Source organism: Phyllobates terribilis, unplaced genomic scaffold (assembly GCF_046119375.1).
Source record: "Phyllobates terribilis strain yellow unplaced genomic scaffold, ASM4611937v1 Scaffold_2__4_contigs__length_985480577, whole genome shotgun sequence".
Taxonomy (NCBI): domain Eukaryota; kingdom Metazoa; phylum Chordata; class Amphibia; order Anura; family Dendrobatidae; genus Phyllobates; species Phyllobates terribilis.
In genome coordinates, this window is record NW_027362762.1 from 18112830 (window position 1) to 18138557 (window position 25728).

General features: G+C 55.1%; 1 protein-coding gene across 3 annotated transcripts in view; it reads right to left on the reverse strand.

Moving 5' to 3' along the window:
• Positions 1 to 25728, reverse strand: part of LOC141189426 (short transient receptor potential channel 2-like) — a 182774-nt gene that overhangs the window by 25380 nt on the left and 131666 nt on the right. For all 3 annotated transcript variants that reach the window (XM_073661143.1, XM_073661145.1, XM_073661144.1), the window contains exon 4: positions 15399 to 15563. In XM_073661143.1, the coding sequence (XP_073517244.1) occupies positions 15399 to 15563 (165 nt within the window). The remainder of the gene's footprint in view (positions 1 to 15398; positions 15564 to 25728) is intronic.

Consider the following 25728-nt stretch of genomic DNA (forward strand, 5'->3'; position numbering starts at 1 on the left):
ACCCTCATAATAGTCCCAGCCAACAAGCCTCCATAAGAGCATCAGCCACAGTGCCCCAATATCACTACCAGCCAGAAACCCTCATAATAGTCCCAGCCAACAAGCCTCCATAAGAGCACCAGCAACAGTGCCCCAATATCACTACCAGCCAGAAACCCCCATAACAGTCCCAGCCAACAAGCCACCATAAGAGCACCAGCCACAGTGTCTGGATAACAGCAACAGCTACAGTGCCCTCATAATAGTACCCATAATAGTATGAGCCAATAAGCCTTCATAACAATGCCAGACACAGTGCTATAATATAAGTACTAGTCAGAAACCCCATAAGACTCCCAGCCAACAAGCCACCAAAAGAGCACCAGCCATAGTGCACCTACATCACTACCAGCCAGAAACCACAATAACAATCCCAGCCAACAAGCCCCCATAAGAGCACCAGACACAATGCCCTATATTAGTACCAGCCAGAAACCCCCAAAACAGTCCAAGCCAACAAGCCCCCATAAGAGCACCAGCTGCAGTGCCCCCATATCAGTACCAGCCAACAATTTCCCATAACAGAACCAGACAGTGCCCTCATAACATTATCATCCAAAAATGCCCCATAACAATATCAGACACATTAGAGTGTACCCATAACAGTGCTAGCCAAAAGTAACATGCATCCTTCTCTTCACCCTGGCGTCTAGTAATAGAAAATGGCCACAAAAGGATTAATATCAAAACCAGAATCAGAGAAATCCCCCCCAATCCCCTGTAGTGTCTGCGGCATACATGGCCCCTCTCCCCTGTAGTGTCTGCCGCATACATGGCCCCTCTCCCCTGTAGTGTCTGCCGCATACATGGCCCCTCTCCCCTGTAGTGTCTGCCGCATACATGGCCCCTCTCCCCTGTAGTGTCTGCCGCATACATGGCCCCTCTCCCCTGTAGTGTCTGCCGCATACATGACCCCTCTCCCCTGTAGTGTCTGCCACATACATGGCCCCTCTCTCTGAAGTGTCCGCCGCATACATGGCCCCTCTCCCCTGTAGTGTCTGCCGCATACGTGGCCCCTCTCCCTGTAGTGTCTGCCACATACATGGCCCCTCTCTCTGAAGTGTCCGCCGCATACATGGCCCCTCTCCCCTGTAGTGTCTGCCGCATACATGACCCCTCTCCCCTGTAGTGTCTGCCACATACATGGCCCCTCTCTCTGAAGTGTCTGCCGCATACATGACCCCTCTCCCCTGTAGTGTCTGCCACATACATGGCCCCTCTCTCTGAAGTGTCCGCCGCATACATGGCCCCTCTCCCCTGTAGTTTCTGCCGCATACATGGCCCCTCTCCCCTGTTGTGTCTGCTGCATACATGGTCCCTCTCTCCTGTAGTGTCTGGCACATACATGGCCCCTCTCTCCTGTAGTGTCTGGCACATACATGGCCCCTCTCCCCTGTAGTGTCTGCCGCATACATGGCCCCTCTCCCTGTAGTGTCTGCCACATACATGGCCCCTCTCTGCTGTAGTGTCTGCCGCATACATGGCCCCTCTCCGCTGTAGTGTCTGCCACATACATGGCCCCTCTCCCCTGTAGTGTCTGCCGCTAATGTGGCCCCTCTCCCCTGTAGCGTCTGCCGCATACATGGCCCCTCTCCCCTGTAGTGTCTGCCGCATACATGGCCCCTCTCCCCTGTAGTGTCTGCAGCATACATGGCCCCTCTCTGCTGTAGTGTCTCCCGCATACATGGCCCCTCTCTGCTGTAGTGTCTCCCGCATACATGGCCCCTCTCCCCTGTAGTGTCTGCCGCATACATGGCCCCTCTCCCCTGTAGTGTCTGATGCATACATGGCCCCTCTCCCCTGTAGTGTCTGCCGCATACATGGCCCCTCTCTGCTGTAGTGTCTGCCGCATACATGGCCCCTCTCTGTTGTAGTGTCTCCCGCATACATGGCCCCTCTCCCCTGTAGTGTTTGCCGCATACATAGTCCCTCTCCCTTGTAGTGTCTGCCACATACATGGCCCCTCTCCCCTGTAGTGTCTGCCGCATACATGGCCCCTCTCTCCTGTAGTGTCTGCCACATACATGGCCCCTCTCCCTTGTAGTGTCTGCTGCATACATGGCCCCTCTCCCCTGTAGTGTCTGCTGCATACATGGCCCCTCTCTCCTGTAGTGTCTGCCGCATACATGGCCCCTCTCTCCTGTAGTGTCTGCCGCATACATAGTCCCTCTCCCTTGTAGTGTCTGCCACACACATGGCCCCTCTCCCCTGTAGTGTCTGCCGCATACATGGCCCCTCTCTGCTGTAGTGTCTGCCACATACATGGCCCCTCTCCCCTGTAGTGTCTGCCACATACATGGCCCCTCTCCGCTGTAGTGTCTGCCACATACATGGCCCTTCTCCCTGTAGTGTCTGCCACATACATGGCACCTCTCCCTGTAGTGTCTGCCGCATACATGGCACCTCTCCCCTGTAGTGTCTGCCACATACATGGCCCCTCTCCCTTGTAGTGTCTGCCGCATACATGGCCCCTATCCGCTGTAGTGTCTGCCACATACATGGCCCCTCTCCCCTGTAGTGTCTGCCGCTAATGTGGCCCCTCTCCCCTGTAGTGTCTGCCGCATACATGGCCCCTCTCCCCTGTAGTGTCTGCCGCATACATGGCCCCTCTCCCCTGTAGTGTCTGCCGCATACATGGCCCCTCTCCCCTGTAGTGTCTGCCGCATACATGGCCCCTCTCCCCTGTAGTGTCTGCCGCATACATGGCCCCTCTCTCCTGTAGTGTCTGCCGCATACATGGCCCCTCTCCCCTGTAGTGTCTGCCGCATACATGGCCCCTCTCCCCTGTAGTGTCTGCTGCATATGTGGCCCCTCTCCCCTGTAGTGTCTGCTGCATACGTGGCCCCTCTCTCCTGTAGTGTCTGCCGCATACATGGCCCCTCTCCCCTGTAGTGTCAGCCGCATACATGGCCCCTCTCCCCTGTAGTGTCTGCCGCATACATGGCCCCTCTCCCCTGTAGTGTCAGCCGCATACATGGCCCCTCTCCCCTGTAGTGTCTGCCGCATACATGGCCCCTCTCCCCTGTGGTGTCTGCCACATACATAGTCCCTCTCCCCTGTAGTGTCTGCCGCATACATGGCCCCTCTCCCCTGTAGTGCCATCCGCATACATGGCCCCTCTCTGCTGTAGTGTCTGCCGCATACATGGCCCCTCTCTCCTGTAGTGTCTGCCGCATACATGGCCCCTCTCCCCTGTAGTGTCAGCCGCATACATGGCCCCTCTCCCCTGTAGTGTCTGCCGCATACATGGCCCCTCTCCCCTGTAGTGTCTGCCACATACATGGCCCCTCTTTCCTGTAGTGTCTGCCGCATACATGGCCCCTCTCCCCTGTAGTGTCTGCCGCATACATGGCCGCTCTCCCCTGTAGTGTCTGCCGCATACATGGCCCCTCTCCCCTGTAGTGTCTGCCGCATACATGGCCCCTCTCCCCTGTAGTGTCTGCCACATACATGGCCCCTCTCCCCTGTAGTGTCTGCCGCATACATGGCCCCTCTCCCCTGTAGTGTCTGCCGCATACATGGCCCCTCTCCCCTGTAGTGTCTGCCGCATACATGGCCCCTCTCCCCTGTAGTGTCTGCCGCATACATGGCCCCTCTCCCCTGTAGTGACTGCCGCATACATGGCCCCTCTCCCCTGTAGTGTCAGCCGCATACATGGCCCCTCTCCCCTGTAGTGTCTGCCACATAAATGGCCCCTCTCCCCTGTAGTGTCAGCCGCATACATGGCCCCTCTCCCCTGTAGTGTCTGCTGCATACATGGCCCCTCTCTCCTGTAGTGTCTGCCGCATACATGGCCCCTCTCCCCTGTAGTTTCTGCCGAATACATGGCCCCTCTCCCCTGTAGTGTCAGCCGCATACATGGCCCCTCTCCCCTGTAGTGTCTGCTGCATACATGGCCCCTCTCCCCTGTAGTGTCTGCTGCATACATGGCCCCTCTCTCCTTTAGTGTCTGCCGCATACATGGCCCCTCTCCCCTGTAGTGTCAGCCGCATACATGGCCCCTCTCCCCTGTAGTGTCTGCTGCATACATGGCCCCTCTCTCCTGTAGTGTCTGCCGCATACATGGCCACTCTCTCCTGTAGTGTCTGCCGCATACATGGCCCCTCTCCCCTGTAGTGTCTGCCGCATACATGGCCCCTCTCCCCTGTAGTGTCTGCCGCATACATGGCCCCTCTCCCCTGTAGTGTCTGCCGCATACATGGCCCCTCTCCCCTGTAGTGTCAGCCGCATACATGGCCCCTCTCCCCTGTAGTTTCTGCCGCATACATGGCCCTTCTCCCCTGTAGTGTCTGCCGCATACATGGCCCCTCTCGCCTGTAGTGTCTGCCGCATACATGGCCCCTCTCGCCGGTAGTGTCTGCCGCATACATGGCCCCTCTCCCCTGTAGTGTCTGCCGCATACATGGCCCCTCTCTCATGTAGTGTCTGCCGCATACATGACCCCTTTCCCCTGTAGTGTCTGCCGCATACATGGCCTCTCTCCCCTGTAGTGTCTGCCGCATACATGGCCCCTCTCCCCTGTAGTGTCTGCTGCATACATGGCCCCTCTCCCCTGTAGTGTCTGCCACATACATATTCCCTCTCCCCTGTAGTGTCTGCCGCATACATGGCCGCTCTCCCCTGTAGTGCCTTCCGCATACATGGCCCCTCTCTGCTGTAGTGTCTGCCGCATACATGGCCCCTCTCTTCTGTAGTGTCTGCCGCATACATGGCCCCTCTCCCCTGTAGTGTCTGCCACATACATGGCCCCTCTCTACTGTAGTGTCTGCCGCATACATGGCCCCTCTCCCCTGTAGTGTCTGCCGCAAACATGGCCGCTCTCCCCTGTAGTGTCTGCCGCATACATGGCCCCTCTCCCCTGTAGTGTCTGCCGCATACATGGCCCCTCTCCCCTGTAGTGTCTGCCACATACATGGCCCCTATCCCCTGTAGTGTCTGCCGCATACATGGCCCCTCTCCCCTGTAGTGTCTGCCGCATACATGGCCCCTCTCCCCTGCAGTGTCTGCCGCATACATGGCCCCTCTCCCCTGTAGTGTCTGCCGCATACATGGCCCCTCTCCCCTGTAGTGTCTGCCGCATACATGGCCCCTCTCCCCTGTAGTGTCAGCCGCATACATGGCCCCTCTCCCCTGTAGTGTCTGCCGCATACATGGCCCCTCTTCCCTGTAGTGTCTGCCACATACATGGCCCCTCTCCCCTGTAGTGTCAGCCGCATACATGGCCCCTCTCCCCTGTAGTGTCTGCTGCATACATGGCCTCTCTCTCCTGTAGTGTCTGCCGCATACATGGCCCCTCTCCCCTGTAGTGTCTGCCGCATACATGGCCCCTCTCCCCTGTAGTGTCAGCCGCATACATGGCCCCTCTCCCCTGTAGTGTCTGCTGCATACATGGCCCCTCTCCCCTGTAGTGTCTGCTGCATACATGGCCCCTTTTTCCTGTAGTGTCTGCCGCATACATGGCCCCTCTCCCCTGTAGTGTCAGCCGCATACATGGCCCCTCTCCCCTGTAGTGTCTGCTGCATACATGGCCCCTCTGTCCTGTAGTGTCTGCCGCATACATGGCCCCTCTCTCCTGTAGTGTCTGCCGCATACATGGCCCCTCTCCCCTGTAGTGTCTGCCGCATACATGGCCCCTCTCCCCTGTAGTGTCTGCCGCATACATGGCCCCTCTCCCCTGTAGTGTCAGCCGCATACATGGCCCCTCTCCCCTGTAGTGTCTGCCGCATACATGTCCCCTCTCCCCTGTAGTGTCTGCCGCATACATGGCCCCTCTCCCCTGTAGTGTCTGCCGCATACATGGCCCCTCTCCCCTGTAGTGTCTGCCGCATACATTGCCCCTCTCCCCTGTAGTGTCTGCCGCATACATGACCCCTCTCCCCTGTAGTGTCTGCCGCATACATGGCCCCTCTCCCCTGTAGTGTCAGCTGCATATATGGCCCCTCTCCCCTGTAGTGTCTGCCGCATACATGGCCCCTCTCCCCTGTAGTGTCTGCCGCATACATGGCCCCTCTCCCCTGTAGTGTCTGCCGCATACATGGCCCCTCTCCCCTGTAGTGTCAGCCGCATACATGGCCCCTCTCCCCTGTAGTGTCTGCCGCATACATGGCCCCTCTCCCCTGTAGTTTCTGCCACATACATGGCCCCTCTCCCCTGTAGTGTCAGCCGCATACATGGCCCCTCTCCCCTGTAGTGTCTGCTGCATACATGGCCCCTCTCTCCTGTAGTGTCTGCCGCATACATGGCCCCTCTCCCCTGCAGTGTCTGCCGCATACATGGCCCCTCTCCCCTGTAGTGTCAGCCGCATACATGGCCCCTCTCCCCTATAGTGTCTGCTGTATACATGGCCCCTCTCCCCTGTAGTGTCTGCTGCATACATGGCCCCTCTCTCCTGTAGTGTCTGCCGCATACATGGCCCCTCTCCCCTGTAGTGTCAGCCGCATACATGGCCCCTCTCCCCTGTAGTGTCTGCCACATACATGGCCCCTCTCCCCTGTAGTGTCAGCCGCATACATGGCCCCTCTCCCCTGTAGTGTCTGCTGCATACATGGCCCCTCTCCCCTGTAGTGTCTGCTGCATACATGGCCCCTCTCTCCTGTAGTGTCTGCCGCATACATGGCCCCGCTCCCCTGTAGTGTCAGCCGCATACATGGCCCCTCTCCCCTGTAGTGTCTGCTGCATACATGGCCCCTCTCTCCTGTAGTGTCTGCCGCATGCATGGCCCCTCTCTCCTGTAGTGTCTGCCGCATACATGGCCCCTCTCCCCTGTAGTGTCTGCCGCATTCATGGCCCCTCTCCCCTGTAGTGTCTGCTGCATACGTGGCCCCTCTCTCCTGTAGTGTCTGCCGCATACATGGCCCCTCTCCCCTGTAGTGTCTGCCGCATACATGGCCCCTCTCCCCTGTAGTGTCTGCTGCATACATGGCCCCTCTCCCCTGTAGTGTCTGCCGCATACATGGCCCCTCTCCCCTGTAGTGTCAGCCGCATACATGGCCCCTCTCCCCTGTAGTGTCTGCCGCATACATGGCCCCTCTCCCCTGTAGTGTCTGCTGCATACATGGCCCCTCTCCCCTGTAGTGTCTGACGCATACATGGCCCCTCTCCCCTGTAGTGTCTGCCGCATACATGGCCCCTCTCCCCTGTAGTGTCTGCTGCATACATGGCCCCTCTCCCCTGTGGTGTCTGCCACATACATAGTCCCTCTCCCCTGTAGTGTCTGCCGCATACATGGCCGCTCTCCCCTGTAGTGCGTTCCGCACACATGGCCCCTCTCTGCTGTAGTGTCTGCCGCATACATGGCCCCTCTCTCCTGTAGTGTCTGCCGCATACATGGCCCCTCTCCCCTGTAGTGTCAGCCGCATACATGGCCCCTCTCCCCTGTAGTGTCTGCCGCATACATGGCCCCTCTCCCCTGTAGTGTCTGCCACATACATGGCCCCTCTTTCCTGTAGTGTCTGCCGCATACATGGCCCCTCTCCCCTGTAGTGTCTGCCGCATACATGGCCGCTCTCCCCTGTAGTGTCTGCCGCATACATGGCCCCTCTCCCCTGTAGTGTCTGCCGCATACATGGCCCCTCTCCCCTGTAGTGTCTGCCACATACATGGCCCCTCTCCCCTGTAGTGTCTGCCGCATACATGGCCCCTCTCCCCTGTAGTGTCTTCCGCATACATGGCCCCTCTCCCCTGTAGTGTCTGCCGCATACATGGCCCCTCTCCCCTGTAGTGTCTGCCGCATACATGGCCCCTCTCCACTGTAGTGTCTGCCGCATACATGGCCCCTCTCCCCTGTAGTGTCTGCCGCATACATGGCCCCTCTCTCATGTAGTGTCTGCCGCATACATGGCCCCTCTCCCCTGTAGTGTCTGCCGCATACATGGCCCCTCTCCCCTGTAGTGTCTGCCGCATAAATGACCCCTCTCCCCTGTAGTGTCTGCCGCATACATGGCCCCTCTCCCCTGTAGTGTCTGCCGCATACATGGCCCCTCTCCCCTGTAGTGTCTGCTGCATACATGGCCCCTCTCCCCTGTGGTGTCTGCCACATACATAGTCCCTCTCCCCTGTAGTGTCTGCCGCATACATGGCCGCTCTCCCCTGTAGTGCCTTCCGCATACATGGCCCCTCTCTGCTGTAGTGTCTGCCGCATACATGGCCCCTCTCTCCTGTAGTGTCTGCCGCATACATGGCCCCTCTCCCCTGTAGTGTCAGCCGCATACATGGCCCCTCTCCCCTGTAGTGTCTGCCGCATACATGGCCCCTCTCCCCTGTAGTGTCTGCCACATACATGGCCCCTCTTTCCTGTAGTGTCTGCCGCATACATGGCCCCTCTCCCCTGTAGTGTCTGCCGCATACATGGCCGCTCTCCCCTGTAGTGTCTGCCGCATACATGGCCCCTCTCCCCTGTAGTGTCTGCCGCATACATGGCCCCTCTCCCCTGTAGTGTCTGCCACATACATGGCCCCTCTCCCCTGTAGTGTCTGCCGCATACATGGCCCCTCTCCCCTGTAGTGTCTGCCGCATACATGGCCCCTCTCCCCTGTAGTGTCTGCCGCATAAATGGCCCCTCTCCCCTGTAGTGTCTGCCGCATACATGGCCCCTCTCCCCTGTAGTGACTGCCGCATACATGGCCCCTCTCCCCTGTAGTGTCAGCCGCATACATGGCCCCTCTCCCCTGTAGTGTCTGCCACATACATGGCCCCTCTCCCCTGTAGTGTCAGCCGCATACATGGCCCCTCTCCCCTGTAGTGTCTGCTGCATACATGGCCCCTCTCTCCTGTAGTGTCTGCCGCATACATGGCCCCTCTCCCCTGTAGTGTCTGCAGCATACATGGCCCCTCTCCCCTGTAGTGTCAGCCGCATACATGGCCCCTCTCCCCTGTAGTGTCTGCTGCATACATGGCCCCTCTCCCCTGTAGTGTCTGCTGCATACATGGCCCCTCTCTCCTGTAGTGTCTGCCGCATACATGGCCCCTCTCCCCTGTAGTGTCAGCCGCATACATGGCCCCTCTCCCCTGTAGTGTCTGCTGCATACATGGCCCCTCTCTCCTGTAGTGTCTGCCGCATACATGGCCCCTCTCTCCTGTAGTGTCTGCCGCATACATGGCCCCTCTCCCCTGTAGTGTCTGCCGCATACATGGCCCCTCTCCCCTGTAGTGTCTGCTGCATACATGGCCCCTCTCTCCTGTAGTGTCTGCCGCATACATGGCCCCTCTCCCCTGTAGTTTCAGCCGCATACATGGCCCCTCTCCCCTGTAGTGTCTGCCGCATACATGGCCCCTCTCCCCTGTAGTGTCTGCCGCATACATGGCCCCTCTCCCCTGTAGTGTCTGCCGCATACATGGCCCCTCTCCCCTGTAGTGTCTGCCGCATACATGGCCCCTCTCCCCTGTAGTGTCTGCCGCATACATGGCCCCTCTCCCCTGTAGTGTCAGCCGCATACATGGCCCCTCTCCCCTGTAGTTTCTGCCGCATACATGGCCCCTCTCCCCTGTAGTGTCTGCCGCATACATGGCCCCTCTCCCCTGTAGTGTCTGCCGCATACAGGGCCCCTCTCCCCTGTAGTGTCTGCCGCATACATGGCCCCTCTCTCATGTAGTGTCTGCCGCATACATGACCCCTCTCCCCTGTAGTGTCTGCCGCATACATGGCCTCTCTCCCCTGTAGTGTCTGCCGCATACATGGCCCCTCTCCCCTGTAGTGTCTGCTGCATACATGGCCCCTCTCCCCTGTGGTGTCTGCCACATACATAGTCCCTCTCCCCTGTAGTGTCTGCCGCATACATGGCCGCTCTCCCCTGTAGTGCCTTCCGCATACATGGCCCCTCTCTGCTGTAGTGTCTGCCGCATACATGGCCCCTCTCTTCTGTAGTGTCTGCCGCATACATGGCCCCTCTCCCCTGTAGTGTCTGCCACATACATGGCCCCTCTCTCCTGTAGTGTCTGCCGCATACATGGCCCCTCTCCCCTGTAGTGTCTGCCGCATACATGGCCGCTCTCCCCTGTAGTGTCTGCCGCATACATGGCCCCTCTCCCCTGTAGTGTCTGCCGCATACATGGCCCCTCTCCCCTGTAGTGTCTGCCACATACATGGCCCCTCTCCCCTGTAGTGTCTGCCGCATACATGGCCCCTCTCCCCTGTAGTGTCTGCCGCATACATGGCCCCTCTCCCCTGCAGTGTCTGCCGCATACATGGCCCCTCTCCCCTGTAGTGTCTGCCACATACATGGCCCCTCTCCCCTGTAGTGTCTGCCGCATACATGGCCCCTCTCCCCTGTAGTGTCTGCCGCATACATGGCCCCTCTCCCCTGTAGTGTCAGCCGCATACATGGCCCCTCTCCCCTGTAGTGTCTGCCGCATACATGGCCCCTCTCCCCTGTAGTGTCTGCCACATACATGGCCCCTCTCCCCTGTAGTGTCAGCCGCATACATGGCCCCTCTCCCCTGTAGTGTCTGCTGCATACATGGCCTCTCTCTCCTGTAGTGTCTGCCGCATACATGGCCCCTCTCCCCTGTAGTGTCTGCCGCATACATGGCCCCTCTCCCCTGTAGTGTCAGCCGCATACATGGCCCCTCTCCCCTGTAGTGTCTGCTGCATACATGGCCCCTCTCCCCTGTAGTGTCTGCTGCATACATGGCCCCTCTCTCCTGTAGTGTCTGCCGCATACATGGCCCCTCTCCCCTGTAGTGTCAGCCGCATACATGGCCCCTCTCCCCTGTAGTGTCTGCTGCATACATGGCCCCTCTGTCCTGTAGTGTCTGCCGCATACATGGCCCCTCTCTCCTGTAGTGTCTGCCGCATACATGGCCCCTCTCCCCTGTAGTGTCTGCAGCATACATGGCCCCTCTCCCCTGTAGTGTCTGCCGCATACATGGCCCCTCTCCCCTGTAGTGTCAGCCGCATACATGGCCCCTCTCCCCTGTAGTGTCTGCCGCATACATGGCCCCTCTCCCCTGTAGTGTCTGCCGCATACATGGCCCCTCTCCCCTGTAGTGTCTGCCGCATACATGGCCCCTCTCCCCTGTAGTGTCTGCCGCATACATGGCCCCTCTCCCCTGCAGTGTCTGCCGCATACATGACCCCTCTCCCCTGTAGTGTCTGCCGCATACATGGCCCCTCTCCCCTGTAGTGTCAGCCGCATATATGGCCCCTCTCCACTGTAGTGTCTGCCGCATACATGGCCCCTCTCACCTGTAGTGTCTGCCGCATACATGGCCCCTCTCCCCTGTAGTGTCTGCCGCATACATGGCCCCTCTCCCCTGTAGTGTCTGCCGCATACATGGCCCCTCTCCCCTGTAGTTTCTGCCACATACATGGCCCCTCTCCCCTGTAGTGTCTGCTGCATACATGGCCCCTCTCTCCTGTAGTGTCTGCCGCATACATGGCCCCTCTCCCCTGTAGTGTCTGCCGCATACATGGCCCCTCTCCCCTGTAGTGTCTGCCGCATACATGGCCCCTCTCCCCTGTAGTTTCTGCCACATACATGGCCCCTCTCCCCTGTAGTGTCTGCTGCATACATGGCCCCTCTCTCCTGTAGTGTCTGCCGCATACATGGCCCCTCTCCCCTGTAGTGTCTGCCGCATACATGGCCCCTCTCCCCTGTAGTGTCAGCCGCATACATGGCCCCTCTCCCCTGTAGTGTCTGCTGCATGCATGGCCCCTCTCCCCTGTAGTGTCTGCTGCATACATGGCCCCTCTCTCCTGTAGTGTCTGCCGCATACATGGCCCCTCTCCCCTGTAGTGTCAGCCGCATACATGGCCCCTCTCCCCTGTAGTGTCTGCTGCATACATGGCCCCTCTCTCCTGTAGTGTCTGCCGCATACATGGCCCCTCTCTCCTGTAGTGTCTGCCGCATACATGGCCCCTCTCCCCTGTAGTGTCTGCCGCATACATGGCCCCTCTCCCCTGTAGTGTCAGCCGCATACATGGCCCCTCTCCCCTGTAGTGTCTGCTGCATACATGGCCCCTCTCTCCTGTAGTGTCTGCCGCATACATGGCCCCTCTCCCCTGTAGTGTCTGCCGCATACATGGCCCCTCTCCCCTGTAGTGTCAGCCGCATACATGGCCCCTCTCCCCTGTAGTGTCAGCCGCATACATGGCCCCTCTCCCCTGTAGTGTCTGCTGCATACATGGCCCCTCTCTCCTGTAGTGTCTGCCGCATACATGGCCCCTCTCCCCTGTAGTGTCTGCCGCATACATGGCCCCTCTCCCCTGTAGTGTCAGCCGCATACATGGCCCCTCTCCCCTGTAGTGTCTGCTGCATGCATGGCCCCTCTCCCCTGTAGTGTCTGCTGCATACATGGCCCCTCTCTCCTGTAGTGTCTGCCGCATACATGGCCCCTCTCCCCTGTAGTGTCAGCCGCATACATGGCCCCTCTCCCCTGTAGTGTCTGCCGCATACATGGCCCCTCTCTCCTGTAGTGTCTACCGCATACATGGCCCCTCTCCCCTGTAGTGTCTGCCGCATACATGGCCCCTCTCCCCTGTAGTGTCTGCCGCATACATGGCCCCTCTCCCCTGTAGTGTCTGCCGCATACATGGCCCCTCTCCCCTGTAGTTTCTGCCACATACATGGCCCCTCTCCCCTGTAGTGTCTGCTGCATACATGGCCCCTCTCTCCTGTAGTGTCTGCCGCATACATGGCCCCTCTCCCCTGTAGTGTCTGCCGCATACATGGCCCCTCTCCCCTGTAGTGTCAGCCGCATACATGGCCCCTCTCCCCTGTAGTGTCTGCTGCATGCATGGCCCCTCTCCCCTGTAGTGTCTGCTGCATACATGGCCCCTCTCTCCTGTAGTGTCTGCCGCATACATGGCCCCTCTCCCCTGTAGTGTCAGCCGCATACATGGCCCCTCTCCCCTGTAGTGTCTGCTGCATACATGGCCCCTCTCTCCTGTAGTGTCTGCCGCATACATGGCCCCTCTCTCCTGTAGTGTCTGCCGCATACATGGCCCCTCTCCCCTGTAGTGTCTGCCGCATACATGGCCCCTCTCCCCTGTAGTGTCAGCCGCATACATGGCCCCTCTCCCCTGTAGTGTCTGCTGCATACATGGCCCCTCTCTCCTGTAGTGTCTGCCGCATACATGGCCCCTCTCCCCTGTAGTGTCTGCCGCATACATGGCCCCTCTCCCCTGTAGTGTCAGCCGCATACATGGCCCCTCTCCCCTGTAGTGTCAGCCGCATACATGGCCCCTCTCCCCTGTAGTGTCTGCTGCATACATGGCCCCTCTCTCCTGTAGTGTCTGCCGCATACATGGCCCCTCTCCCCTGTAGTGTCTGCCGCATACATGGCCCCTCTCCCCTGTAGTGTCAGCCGCATACATGGCCCCTCTCCCCTGTAGTGTCTGCTGCATGCATGGCCCCTCTCCCCTGTAGTGTCTGCTGCATACATGGCCCCTCTCTCCTGTAGTGTCTGCCGCATACATGGCCCCTCTCCCCTGTAGTGTCAGCCGCATACATGGCCCCTCTCCCCTGTAGTGTCTGCCGCATACATGGCCCCTCTCTCCTGTAGTGTCTGCCGCATACATGGCCCCTCTCTCCTGTAGTGTCTGCCGCATACATGGCCCCTCTCCCCTGTAGTGTCTGCCGCATACATGGCCCCTCTCCCCTGTAGTGTCAGCCGCATACATGGCCCCTCTCCCCTGTAGTGTCTGCCGCATACATGGCCCCTCTCCCCTGTAGTGTCTGCCGCATACATGGCCCCTCTCCCCTGTAGTGTCTGCCGCATACATGGCCCCTCTCCCCTGTAGTGTCTGCCGCATACATGGCCCCTCTCCCCTGTAGTGTCTGCCGCATACATGACCCCTCTCCCCTGTAGTGTCTCCCGCATACATGGCCCCTCTCTCCTGTAGTGTCTGCCGCATACATGGCCCCTCTCTCCTGTAGTGTCTACCGCATACATGGCCCCTCTCCCCTGTAGTGTCTGCCGCATACATGGCCCCTCTCCCCTGTAGTGTCTGCCGCATACATGGCCCCTCTCCCCTGTAGTGTCTACCGCATACATGGCCCCTCTCCACTGTAGTGTCTGCCGCATACATGGCCCCTCTCTCCTGTAGTGTCTGCCGCATACATGGCCCCTCTCCCCTGTAGTGTCTACCGCATACATGGCCCCTCTCCACTGTAGTGTCTGCCGCATACATGGCCCCTCTCCCCTGTAGTGTCTGCCGCATACATGGCCCCTCTCTCCTGTAGTGTCTACCGCATACATGGCCCCTCTCCCCTGTAGTGTCTGCCGCATACATGGCCCCTCTCCCCTGTAGTGTCTACCGCATACATGGCCCCTCTCCACTGTAGTGTCTGCCGCATACATGGCCCCTCTCCCCTGTAGTGTCTACCGCATACATGGCCCCTCTCCCCTGTAGTGTCTGCCGCATACATGGCCCCTCTCCCCTGTAGTGTCTGCTGCATACATGGCCCCTCTCCCCTGTAGTGTCTACCGCATACATGGCCCCTCTCCACTGTAGTGTCTGCCGCATACATGGCCCCTCTCCCCTGTAGTGTCTACCGCATACATGGCCCCTCTCCCCTGTAGTGTCTACCGCATACATGGCCCCTCTCCCCTGTAGTGTCTACCGCATACATGACCCCTCTCCCCTGTAGTGTCTGCCGCATACATGGCCCCTCTCCCCTGTAGTGTCTGCCGCATACATGGCCCCTCTCTCCTGTCGTGTCTCCCGCATACATGGCCCCTCTCCCCTGTAGTGTCTGCCGCATACATGGCCCCTCTCCCCTGTAGTGTCAGCCGCATACATGGCCCCTCTCTCCTGTAGTGTCTGCCGCATACATGGCCCCTCTCCCCTGTAGTGCCTGCCGCATACATGGCCCCTCTCCCCTGTAGTGTCAGCCGCATACATGGCCCCTCTCTCCTGTAGTGTCTGCCGCATACATGGCCCCTCTCCCCTGTAGTGCCTGCCGCATACATGGCCCCTCTCCCCTGTAGTGTCTGCCGCATACATGGCCCCTCTCTCCTGTAAACCCCCATATGCAGTTTGTGCCCCCCTATTGAGGCAGTGATGCCTCTTTCTGCTCCACCATTACTGGTACATTTCTGTAACATCCAGCACAATGTTTGGGGGCGCAGTGTTCGTGCCTTTTGTTGTGTATTCTCCGTGTCGGCCACATTATGTAGTTTTGTAGTTGGTTATTACAAATATGAGTTGGGGTGGAAGATTATCACTATTAGTCACAATGACAAGTCAGAAGAGAACACAGTGGACAAGTCCTTTAGTTCGAATTCTACCTGCAGTACCTTCTTTTAGCCAGAAGAGGTGCCATTGAGCTTCACAATGCCATAGTCCAATGCGGATTAGGTACTGCAGTATTGAGACCTGTGCTGCTTCTAGTCACCTACCAGGAGTAGTCTTTCCTTACCTTGGATTTTGGAGCCAACCAGTAGATGAGGCACAGGAGAGGCATAGTGAAGAAGATGGCGCAGGCAATGAAGAGCTTCCAGATGGTGTTGCTGCCCCTCCAACCTGACAACTTCCCACTCCAGATGGAGGACAAGACTTGCTGACAAATAGGATGAGCGACAAACTGATGGAGAATTGTGAAGGAGACCATTATAAATAGCCACTAGAGGGCAGAGAGCAGCTGGGGGCAGACAGAGGAACGTTCTTGCAATATCTTACATTTACAATTTACACGTAATGTTCAGCCTGCCTCTATTCACACCTAACGCCGCATTCAAAAATCTGATGGCCCTTAACTCACTGCACTACTTGAAGATGGTGCAGTGTGCAAAAGCACATCAGAAGAAACACAGAGAATGTGGCATTTACACATCAGAGGAAAGGCACAGAGCTGGGCAGTTACACATCAGAGTAAAGGCACAGAGCTGGGCAGTTATACATCAGAGGAAAGGCACAGAGCTGGGCAGTTACACATCAGAGGAAAGGCGCAGAGCTGGGCAGCTACACATCAGAGTAAAGGCGCAGAGCTGGGCAGTTATACATCAGAGGAAAGGCACAGAGCTGGGCAGTTACACATCAGAGTAAAGGCACAGAGCTGGGCAGTTACACATCAGAGTAAAGGCACAGAGCTGGGCAGTTACACATCAGAGTAAAGGCACAGAGCTGGGCAGTTACACATCAGAGGAAAGGCGCAGAGCTGGGCAGCTACACATCAGAGTAAAGGCGCAGAGCTGGGCAGTTATACATCAGAGGAAAGGCACAGAGCTGGGCAGTTATACATCAGAGGAAAGGCACAGAGCTGGGCAGTTATACATCAGAGGAAAGGCACAGAGCTGGGCAGTTATACATCAGAGGAAAGGCACAGAGCTGGGCAGTTATACATCAGAGGAAAGGCACAGAGCTGGGCAGTTACACATCAGAGGAAAGGCGCAGAGCTGGGCAGTTATACATCAGAGGAAAGGCACAGAGCTGGGCAGTTATACATCAGAGGAAAGGCACAGAGCTGGGCAGTTACACATCAGAGGAAAGGCGCAGAGCTGGGCAGCTACACATCAGAGTAAAGGCGCAGAGCTGGGCAGTTATACATCAGAGGAAAGGCACAGAGCTGGGCAGTTACACATCAGAGTAAAGGCACAGAGCTGGGCAGTTACACATCAGAGTAAAGGCACAGAGCTGGGCAGTTACACATCAGAGTAAAGGCACAGAGCTGGGCAGTTACACATCAGAGGAAAGGCGCAGAGCTGGGCAGCTACACATCAGAGTAAAGGCGCAGAGCTGGGCAGTTATACATCAGAGGAAAGGCACAGAGCTGGGCAGTTACACATCAGAGTAAAGGCACAGAGCTGGGCAGTTACACATCAGAGTAAAGGCACAGAGCTGGGCAGTTACACATCAGAGTAAAGGCACAGAGCTGGTCAGTTACACATCAGAGTAAAGGCACAGAGCTGGGCAGTTATACATCAGAGGAAAGGCACAGAGCTGGGCAGTTATACATCAGAGGAAAGGCACAGAGCTGGGCAGTTATACATCAGAGGAAAGGCACAGAGCTTGGCAGTTATACATCAGAGAAAAGGCACAGAGCGGGGCAGTTACACATCAGAGGAAAGGCACAGAGCTGGGCAGTTACACATCAGAGTAAAGGCACAGAGCTGGGCAGTTATACATCAGAGAAAAGGCACAGAGCGGGGCAGTTACACATCAGAGGAAAGACACAGAGAGGGGCAGTTACACATCAGAGGAAAGGCACAGAGAGGGGCAGTTACACATCAGAGTAAAGGCACAGAGCTGGGCAGTTACACATCAGAGTAAAGGCACAGAGCTGGGCAGTTACACATCAGAGTAAAGGCACAGAGCTGGACAGTTACACATCAGAGTAAAAGCACAGAGCTTGGCTGTTACATATCAGAGAAAAAGCACAGAACTTGGCAGTTACACATCAGAGTAAAGGCCCAGAGCGGGGCAGTTACACATCAGAGTAAAGGCACAGAGAGGGGCAGTTACACATCAGAGGAAAGACACAGCTGGGCAGTTACACATCAGAGTAAAGGCACAGAGCTGGGCAGTTACACATCAGAGGAAAGGCACAGAGCTTGGCAGTTACACATCAGAGTAAAGGCACAGAGCTGGGCAGTTACACATCAGAGTAAAGGCACAGAGCTGGGCAGTTACACATCAGAGTAAAGGCACAGTGCTTGGCAGTTACACATCAGAGTAAAGACACAGAGCTGGGCAGTTACACATCAGAGTAAAGGCACAGAGTTAGGCAGTTACACATCAGAGTAAAGGCGCAGAGCAGGGCAGTTACACATCAGAGTAAAGGCGCAGAGCTGGGCAGTTACACATCAGAGTAAAGGCACAGAGCTGGGCAGTTACACATCAGAGTAAAGGCACAGAGCTGGGCAGTTATACATCAGAGGAAAGGCACAGAGCGGGGCAGTTACACATCAGAGGAAAGGCACAGAGCTGGGCAGTTACACATCAGAGTAAAGGCACAGAGCTGGGCAGTTACACATCAGAGGAAAGGCCCAGAGCAGGGCAGTTACACATCAGAGTAAAGGCACAGAGCTGGGCAGTTACACATCAGAGGAAAGGCACAGAGCTGGGCAGTTACACATCAGAGTAAAGGCACAGAGCTGGGCAGTTATACATCAGAGTAAAGGCACAGAGCTGGACAGTTACACATCAGAGTAAAAGCACAGAGCTTGGCCGTTACATATCAGAGTAAAGGCCCAGAGCAGGGCAGTTACACATCAGAGTAAAGGCACAGAGCTGGGCAGTTACACATCAGAGGAAAGGCACAGAGCTGGGCAGTTACACATCAGTGTAAAGGCACAGAGCTGGGCAGTTACACATCAGAGTAAAGGCACAGAGCTGGGCAGTTACACATCAGAGTAAAGGCACAGTGCTTGGCAGTTACACATCAGAGTAAAGACACAGAGCTGGGCAGTTACACATCAGAGAAAAGGCACAGAGCTGGGCAGTTACACATCAGAGTAAAGGCGCAGAGCAGGGCAGTTACACATCAGAGTAAAGGCGCAGAGCAGGGCAGTTACACATCAGAGTAAAGGCACAGAGCTGGACAGTTACACATCAGAGTAAAGGCACAGAGCTGGGCAGTTATACATCAGAGTAAAGGCACAGAGCTGGACAGTTACACATCACAGTAAAAGCACAGAGCTTGGCCGTTACATATCAGAGAAAAAGCACAGAACTTGGCAGTTACACATCAGAGTAAAGGCCCAGAGCAGGGCAGTTACACATCAGAGTAAAGGCACAGAGCGGGGCAGTTACACATCAGAGTAAAGGCACAGAGAGGGGCAGTTATACATCAGAGGAAAGACACAGCTGGGCAGTTACACATCAGAGTAAAGGCACAGAGCTGGGCAGTTACACATCAGAGTAAAGGCACAGAGCTGGGCAGTTACACATCAGAGTAAAGGCACAGAGCTGGGCAGTTACACATCAGAGTAAAGGCACAGTGCTTGGCAGTTACACATCAGAGTAAAGACACAGAGCTGGGCAGTTACACATCAGAGTAAAGGCACAGAGTTAGGCAGTTACACATCAGAGTAAAGGCGCAGAGCAGGGCAGTTACACATCAGAGTAAAGGCGCAGAGCAGGGCAGTTACACATCAGAGTAAAGGCACAGAGCGGGGCAGTTACACATCACAGTAAAGGCACAGAGCTGGGCAGTTATACATCAGAGGAAAGACACAGCTGGGCAGTTACACATCAGAGTAAAGGCACAGAGCTGGGCAGTTACACATCAGAGTAAAGGCACAGTGCTTGGCAGTTACACATCAGAGTAAAGACACAGAGTTAGGCAGTTACACATCAGAGTAAAGGCGCAGAGCAGGGCAGTTACACATCAGAGTAAAGGCGCAGAGCTGGGCAGTTACACATCAGAGTAAAGGCACAGAGCTGGGCAGTTACACATCAGAGTAAAGACACAGAGCTGGGCAGTTATACATCAGAGGAAAGGCACAGAGCGGGGCAGTTACACATCAGAGGAAAGGCCCAGAGCAGGGCAGTTACACATCAGAGTAAAGGCACAGAGCTGGGCAGTTATACATCAGAGGAAAGGCACAGAGCAGGGCAGTTACACATCAGAGTAAAGGCACAGAGCGGGGCAGTTACACATCAGAGGAATGGCACAGAGCTGGGCAGTTACACATCAGAGTAAAGGCACAGAGCTGGGCAGTTATACATCAGAGTAAAGGCACAGAGCTGGACAGTTACACATCAGAGTAAAAGCACAGAGCTTGGCCGTTACATATCAGAGAAAAAGCACAGAACTTGGCAGTTACACATCAGAGTAAAGGCCCAGAGCAGGGCAGTTACACATCAGAGTAAAGGCACAGAGCTGGGCAGTTACACATCAGAGTAAAGGCCCAGAGCTTGGCCGTTACATATCAGAGAAAAAGCACAGAACTTGGCAGTTACACATCAGAGTAAAGGCACAGAGAGGGGCAGTTACACATCAGAGTAAAGGCACAGAGCAGGGCAGTTACACATCAGAGTAAAGGCACAGAGCTGGGCAGTTACACATCAGAGTAAAGGCACAGAGCAGGGCAGTTACACATCGGAGTAAAGGCACAGAGCGGGGCAGTTATACATCAGAGGAAAGGCACAGAGCGGGGCAGTTACACATCAGAGGAAAGGCACAGAGCTGGGCAGTTACACATCAGAGTAAAGGCACAGAGCTGGGCAGTTATACATCAGAGTAAAGGCACAGAGCTGGACAGTTACACATCAGAGTAAAAGCACAGAGCTTGGCCGTTACATATCAGAGAAAAAGCACAGAACTTGGCAGTTACACATCAGAGTAAAGGCCCAGAGCAGGGCAGTTACACATCAGAGTAAAGGCACAGAGCTGGGCAGTTACACATCAGAGTAAAGGCACAGAGCGGGGCAGTTACACATCAGAGTAAAGGCACAGAGCTGGGCAGTTACACATCAGAGTAAAGACACAGAGCTGGGCAGTTACACATCAGAGTAAAGGCACAGAGTTAGGCAGTTACACATCAGAGTAAAGGCGCAGAGCAGGGCAGTTACACATCAGAGTAAAGGCGCAGAGCAGGGCAGTTACACATCAGAGTAAAGGCACAGAGCTGGACAGTTATACATCAGAGTAAAGGCACAGAGCTGGGCAGTTATACATCAGAGTAAAGGCACAGAGCTGGACAGTTACACATCACAGTAAAAGCACAGAGCTTGGCCGTTACATATCAGAGAAAAAGCACAGAACTTGGCAGTTACACATCAGAGTAAAGGCCCAGAGCAGGGCAGTTACACATCAGAGTAAAGGCACAGAGCGGGGCAGTTACACATCAGAGTAAAGACACAGAGCTGGGCAGTTACACATCAGAGTAAAGGCACAGAGCTGGGCAGTTACACATCAGAGTAAAGGCAGAGAGTTAGGCAGTTACACATCAGAGTAAAGGCGCAGAGCAGGGCAGTTACACATCAGAGTAAAGGCACAGAGCAGGGCAGTTATACATCAGAGGAAAGGCACAGAGCTGGGCAGTTACACATCAGAGGAAAGGCACAGAGCTGGGCAGTTATACATCAGAGTAAAGGCACAGAGCTGGGCAGTTACACATCAGAGTAAAGGCACAGAGCTGGGCAGTTACACATCAGAGTAAAGGCACAGAGCTGGGCAGTTATACATCAGAGTAAAGGCACAGAGCTGGACAGTTACACATCAGAGTAAAAGCACAGAGCTTGGCCGTTACATATCAGAGAAAAAGCACAGAACTTGGCAGTTACACATCAGAGTAAAGGCACAGAGCAGGGCAGTTACACATCAGAGTAAAGGCCCAGAGCAGGGCAGTTACACATCAGAGTAAAGGCACAGAGCAGGGCAGTTACACATCGGAGTAAAGGCACAGAGCGGGGCAGTTATACATCAGAGGAAAGGCACAGAGCGGGGCAGTTACACATCAGAGGAAAGGCACAGAGCTGGGCAGTTACACATCAGAGTAAAGGCACAGAGCTGGACAGTTATACATCAGAGTAAAGGCACAGAGCTGGACAGTTACACATCAGAGTAAAAGCACAGAGCTTGGCCGTTACATATCAGAGAAAAAGCACAGAACTTGGCAGTTACACATCAGAGTAAAGGCCCAGAGCAGGGCAGTTACACATCAGAGTAAAGGCACAGAGCGGGGCAGTTACACATCAGAGTAAAGGCACAGAGCTGGGCAGTTACACATCAGAGTAAAGGCACAGAGCGGGGCAGTTACACATCAGAGTAAAGGCACAGAGCTGGGCAGTTACACATCAGAGTAAAGACACAGAGCTGGGCAGTTACACATCAGAGTAAAGGCACAGAGTTAGGCAGTTACACATCAGAGTAAAGGCGCAGAGCAGGGCAGTTACACATCAGAGTAAAGGCGCAGAGCAGGGCAGTTACACATCAGAGTAAAGGCACAGAGCTGGACAGTTATACATCAGAGTAAAGGCACAGAGCTGGGCAGTTATACATCAGAGTAAAGGCACAGAGCTGGACAGTTACACATCACAGTAAAAGCACAGAGCTTGGCCGTTACATATCAGAGAAAAAGCACAGAACTTGGCAGTTACACATCAGAGTAAAGGCCCAGAGCAGGGCAGTTACACATCAGAGTAAAGGCACAGAGCGGGGCAGTTACACATCAGAGTAAAGGCACAGAGCTGGGCAGTTACACATCAGAGTAAAGGCACAGAGTTAGGCAGTTACACATCAGAGTAAAGGCACAGAGCGGGGCAGTTACACATCAGAGTAAAGGCACAGAGCTGGGCAGTTACACATCAGAGTAAAGGCACAGAGCTGGGCAGTTACACATCAGAGTAAAGGCACAGAGTTAGGCAGTTACACATCAGAGTAAAGGCACAGAGCAGGGCAGTTATACATCAGAGGAAAGGCACAGAGCTGGGCAGTTACACATCAGAGTAAAGGCACAGAGCGGGGCAGTTACACATCACAGTAAAGGCACAGAGCTGGGCAGTTATACATCAGAGGAAAGACACAGCTGGGCAGTTACACATCAGAGTAAAGGCACAGAGCTGGGCAGTTACACATCAGAGTAAAGGCACAGAGCTTGGCAGTTACACATCAGAGTAAAGGCACAGAGCGGGGCAGTTGCACATCAGAGTAAAGGCACAGAGCTGGGCAGTTATACATCAGAGGAAAGGCACAGAGCTGGGCAGTTACACATCAGAGTAAAGGCACAGAGCGGGGCAGTTATACATCAGAGGAAAGGCACAGAGCGGGGCAGTTATACATCAGAGGAAAGGCACAGAGCGGGGCAGTTACACATCAGAGTAAAGGCACAGAGCTGGGCAGTTATACATCAGAGGAAAGGCACAGAGCTGGGCAGTTACACATCAGAGTAAAGGCCCAGAGCAGGGCAGTTACACATCAGAGTAAAGGCACAGAGCTGGGCAGTTACACATCAGAGTAAAGGCACAGAGCTGGGCAGTTACACATCAGAGTAAAGGCACAGAGTTAGGCAGTTACACATCAGAGTAAAGGCACAGAGCAGGGCAGTTATACATCAGAGGAAAGGCACAGAGCTGGGCAGTTACACATCAGAGTAAAGGCACAGAGCGGGGCAGTTACACATCACAGTAAAGGCACAGAGCTGGGCAGTTACACATCAGAGTAAAGGCCCAGAGCAGGGCAGTTACACATCAGAGTAAAGGCACAGAGCTGGGCAGTTACACATCAGAGTAAAGGCACAGAGCGGGGCAGTTACACATCAGAGTAAAGGCACAGAGCTGGGCAGTTACACATCAGAGTAAAGACACAGAGCTGGGCAGTTACACATCAGAGTAAAGGCACAGAGTTAGGCAGTTACACATCAGAGTAAAGGCGCAGAGCAGGGCAGTTACACATCAGAGTAAAGGCGCAGAGCAGGGCAGTTACACATCAGAGTAAAGGCACAGAGCTGGACAGTTATACATCAGAGTAAAGGCACAGAGCTGGGCAGTTATACATCAGAGTAAAGGCACAGAGCTGGACAGTTACACATCACAGTAAAAGCACAGAGTTAGGCAGTTACACATCAGAGTAAAGGCGCAGAGCAGGGCAGTTACACATCAGAGTAAAGGCACAGAGCTGGGCAGTTATACATCAGAGTAAAGGCACAGAGCTGGACAGTTACACATCAGAGTAAAGGCACAGAGTTAGGCAGTTACACATCAGAGTAAAGGCACAGAGCAGGGCAGTTATACATCAGAGGAAAGGCACAGAGCTTGGCCGTTACATATCAGAGAAAAAGCACAGAACTTGGCAGTTACACATCAGAGTAAAGGCCCAGAGCAGGGCAGTTACACATCAGAGTAAAGGCACAGAGCGGGGCAGTTACACATCAGAGTAAAGGCACAGAGCTGGGCAGTTACACATCAGAGTAAAGGCACAGAGCTGGGCAGTTACACATCAGAGTAAAGGCACAGAGTTAGGCAGTTACACATCAGAGTAAAGGCACAGAGCGGGGCAGTTACACATCAGAGTAAAGGCACAGAGCTGGGCAGTTACACATCAGAGTAAAGGCACAGAGCTGGGCAGTTACACATCAGAGTAAAGGCACAGAGTTAGGCAGTTACACATCAGAGTAAAGGCACAGAGCAGGGCAGTTATACATCAGAGGAAAGGCACAGAGCTGGGCAGTTACACATCAGAGTAAAGGCACAGAGCGGGGCAGTTACACATCACAGTAAAGGCACAGAGCTGGGCAGTTATACATCAGAGGAAAGACACAGCTGGGCAGTTACACATCAGAGTAAAGGCACAGAGCTGGGCAGTTACACATCAGAGTAAAGGCACAGAGCTTGGCAGTTACACATCAGAGTAAAGGCACAGAGCGGGGCAGTTGCACATCAGAGTAAAGGCACAGAGCTGGGCAGTTATACATCAGAGGAAAGGCACAGAGCTGGGCAGTTACACATCAGAGTAAAGGCACAGAGCGGGGCAGTTATACATCAGAGGAAAGGCACAGAGCGGGGCAGTTATACATCAGAGGAAAGGCACAGAGCGGGGCAGTTACACATCAGAGTAAAGGCACAGAGCTGGGCAGTTATACATCAGAGGAAAGGCACAGAGCTGGGCAGTTACACATCAGAGTAAAGGCCCAGAGCAGGGCAGTTACACATCAGAGTAAAGGCGCAGAGCTGGGCAGTTACACATCAGAGTAAAGGCCCAGAGCTTGGCCGTTACATATCAGAGAAAAAGCACAGAACTTGGCAGTTACACATCAGAGTAAAGGCACTGAGCTGGGCAGTTACACATCAGAGTAAAGGCCCAGAGCTTGGCCGTTACATATCAGAGAAAAAGCACAGAACTTGGCAGTTACACATCAGAGTAAAGGCACAGAGAGGGGCAGTTACACATCAGAGTAAAGGCACAGAGCAGGGCAGTTACACATCAGAGTAAAGGCACAGAGCTGGGCAGTTACACATCAGAGTAAAGGCACAGAGCAGGGCAGTTACACATCGGAGTAAAGGCACAGAGCGGGGCAGTTATACATCAGAGGAAAGGCACAGAGCGGGGCAGTTACACATCAGAGGAAAGGCACAGAGCTGGGCAGTTACACATCAGAGTAAAGGCACAGAGCTGGGCAGTTATACATCAGAGTAAAGGCACAGAGCTGGACAGTTACACATCAGAGTAAAAGCACAGAGCTTGGCCGTTACATATCAGAGAAAAAGCACAGAACTTGGCAGTTACACATCAGAGTAAAGGCCCAGAGCAGGGCAGTTACACATCAGAGTAAAGGCACAGAGCTGGGCAGTTACACATCAGAGTAAAGGCACAGAGCGGGGCAGTTACACATCAGAGTAAAGGCACAGAGCTGGGCAGTTACACATCAGAGTAAAGACACAGAGCTGGGCAGTTACACATCAGAGTAAAGGCACAGAGTTAGGCAGTTACACATCAGAGTAAAGGCGCAGAGCAGGGCAGTTACACATCAGAGTAAAGGCGCAGAGCAGGGCAGTTACACATCAGAGTAAAGGCACAGAGCTGGTCAGTTATACATCAGAGTAAAGGCACAGAGCTGGGCAGTTATACATCAGAGTAAAGGCACAGAGCTGGACAGTTACACATCACAGTAAAAGCACAGAGCTTGGCCGTTACATATCAGAGAAAAAGCACAGAACTTGGCAGTTACACATCAGAGTAAAGGCCCAGAGCAGGGCAGTTACACATCAGAGTAAAGGCACAGAGCGGGGCAGTTACACATCAGAGTAAAGACACAGAGCTGGGCAGTTACACATCAGAGTAAAGGCACAGAGCTGGGCAGTTACAC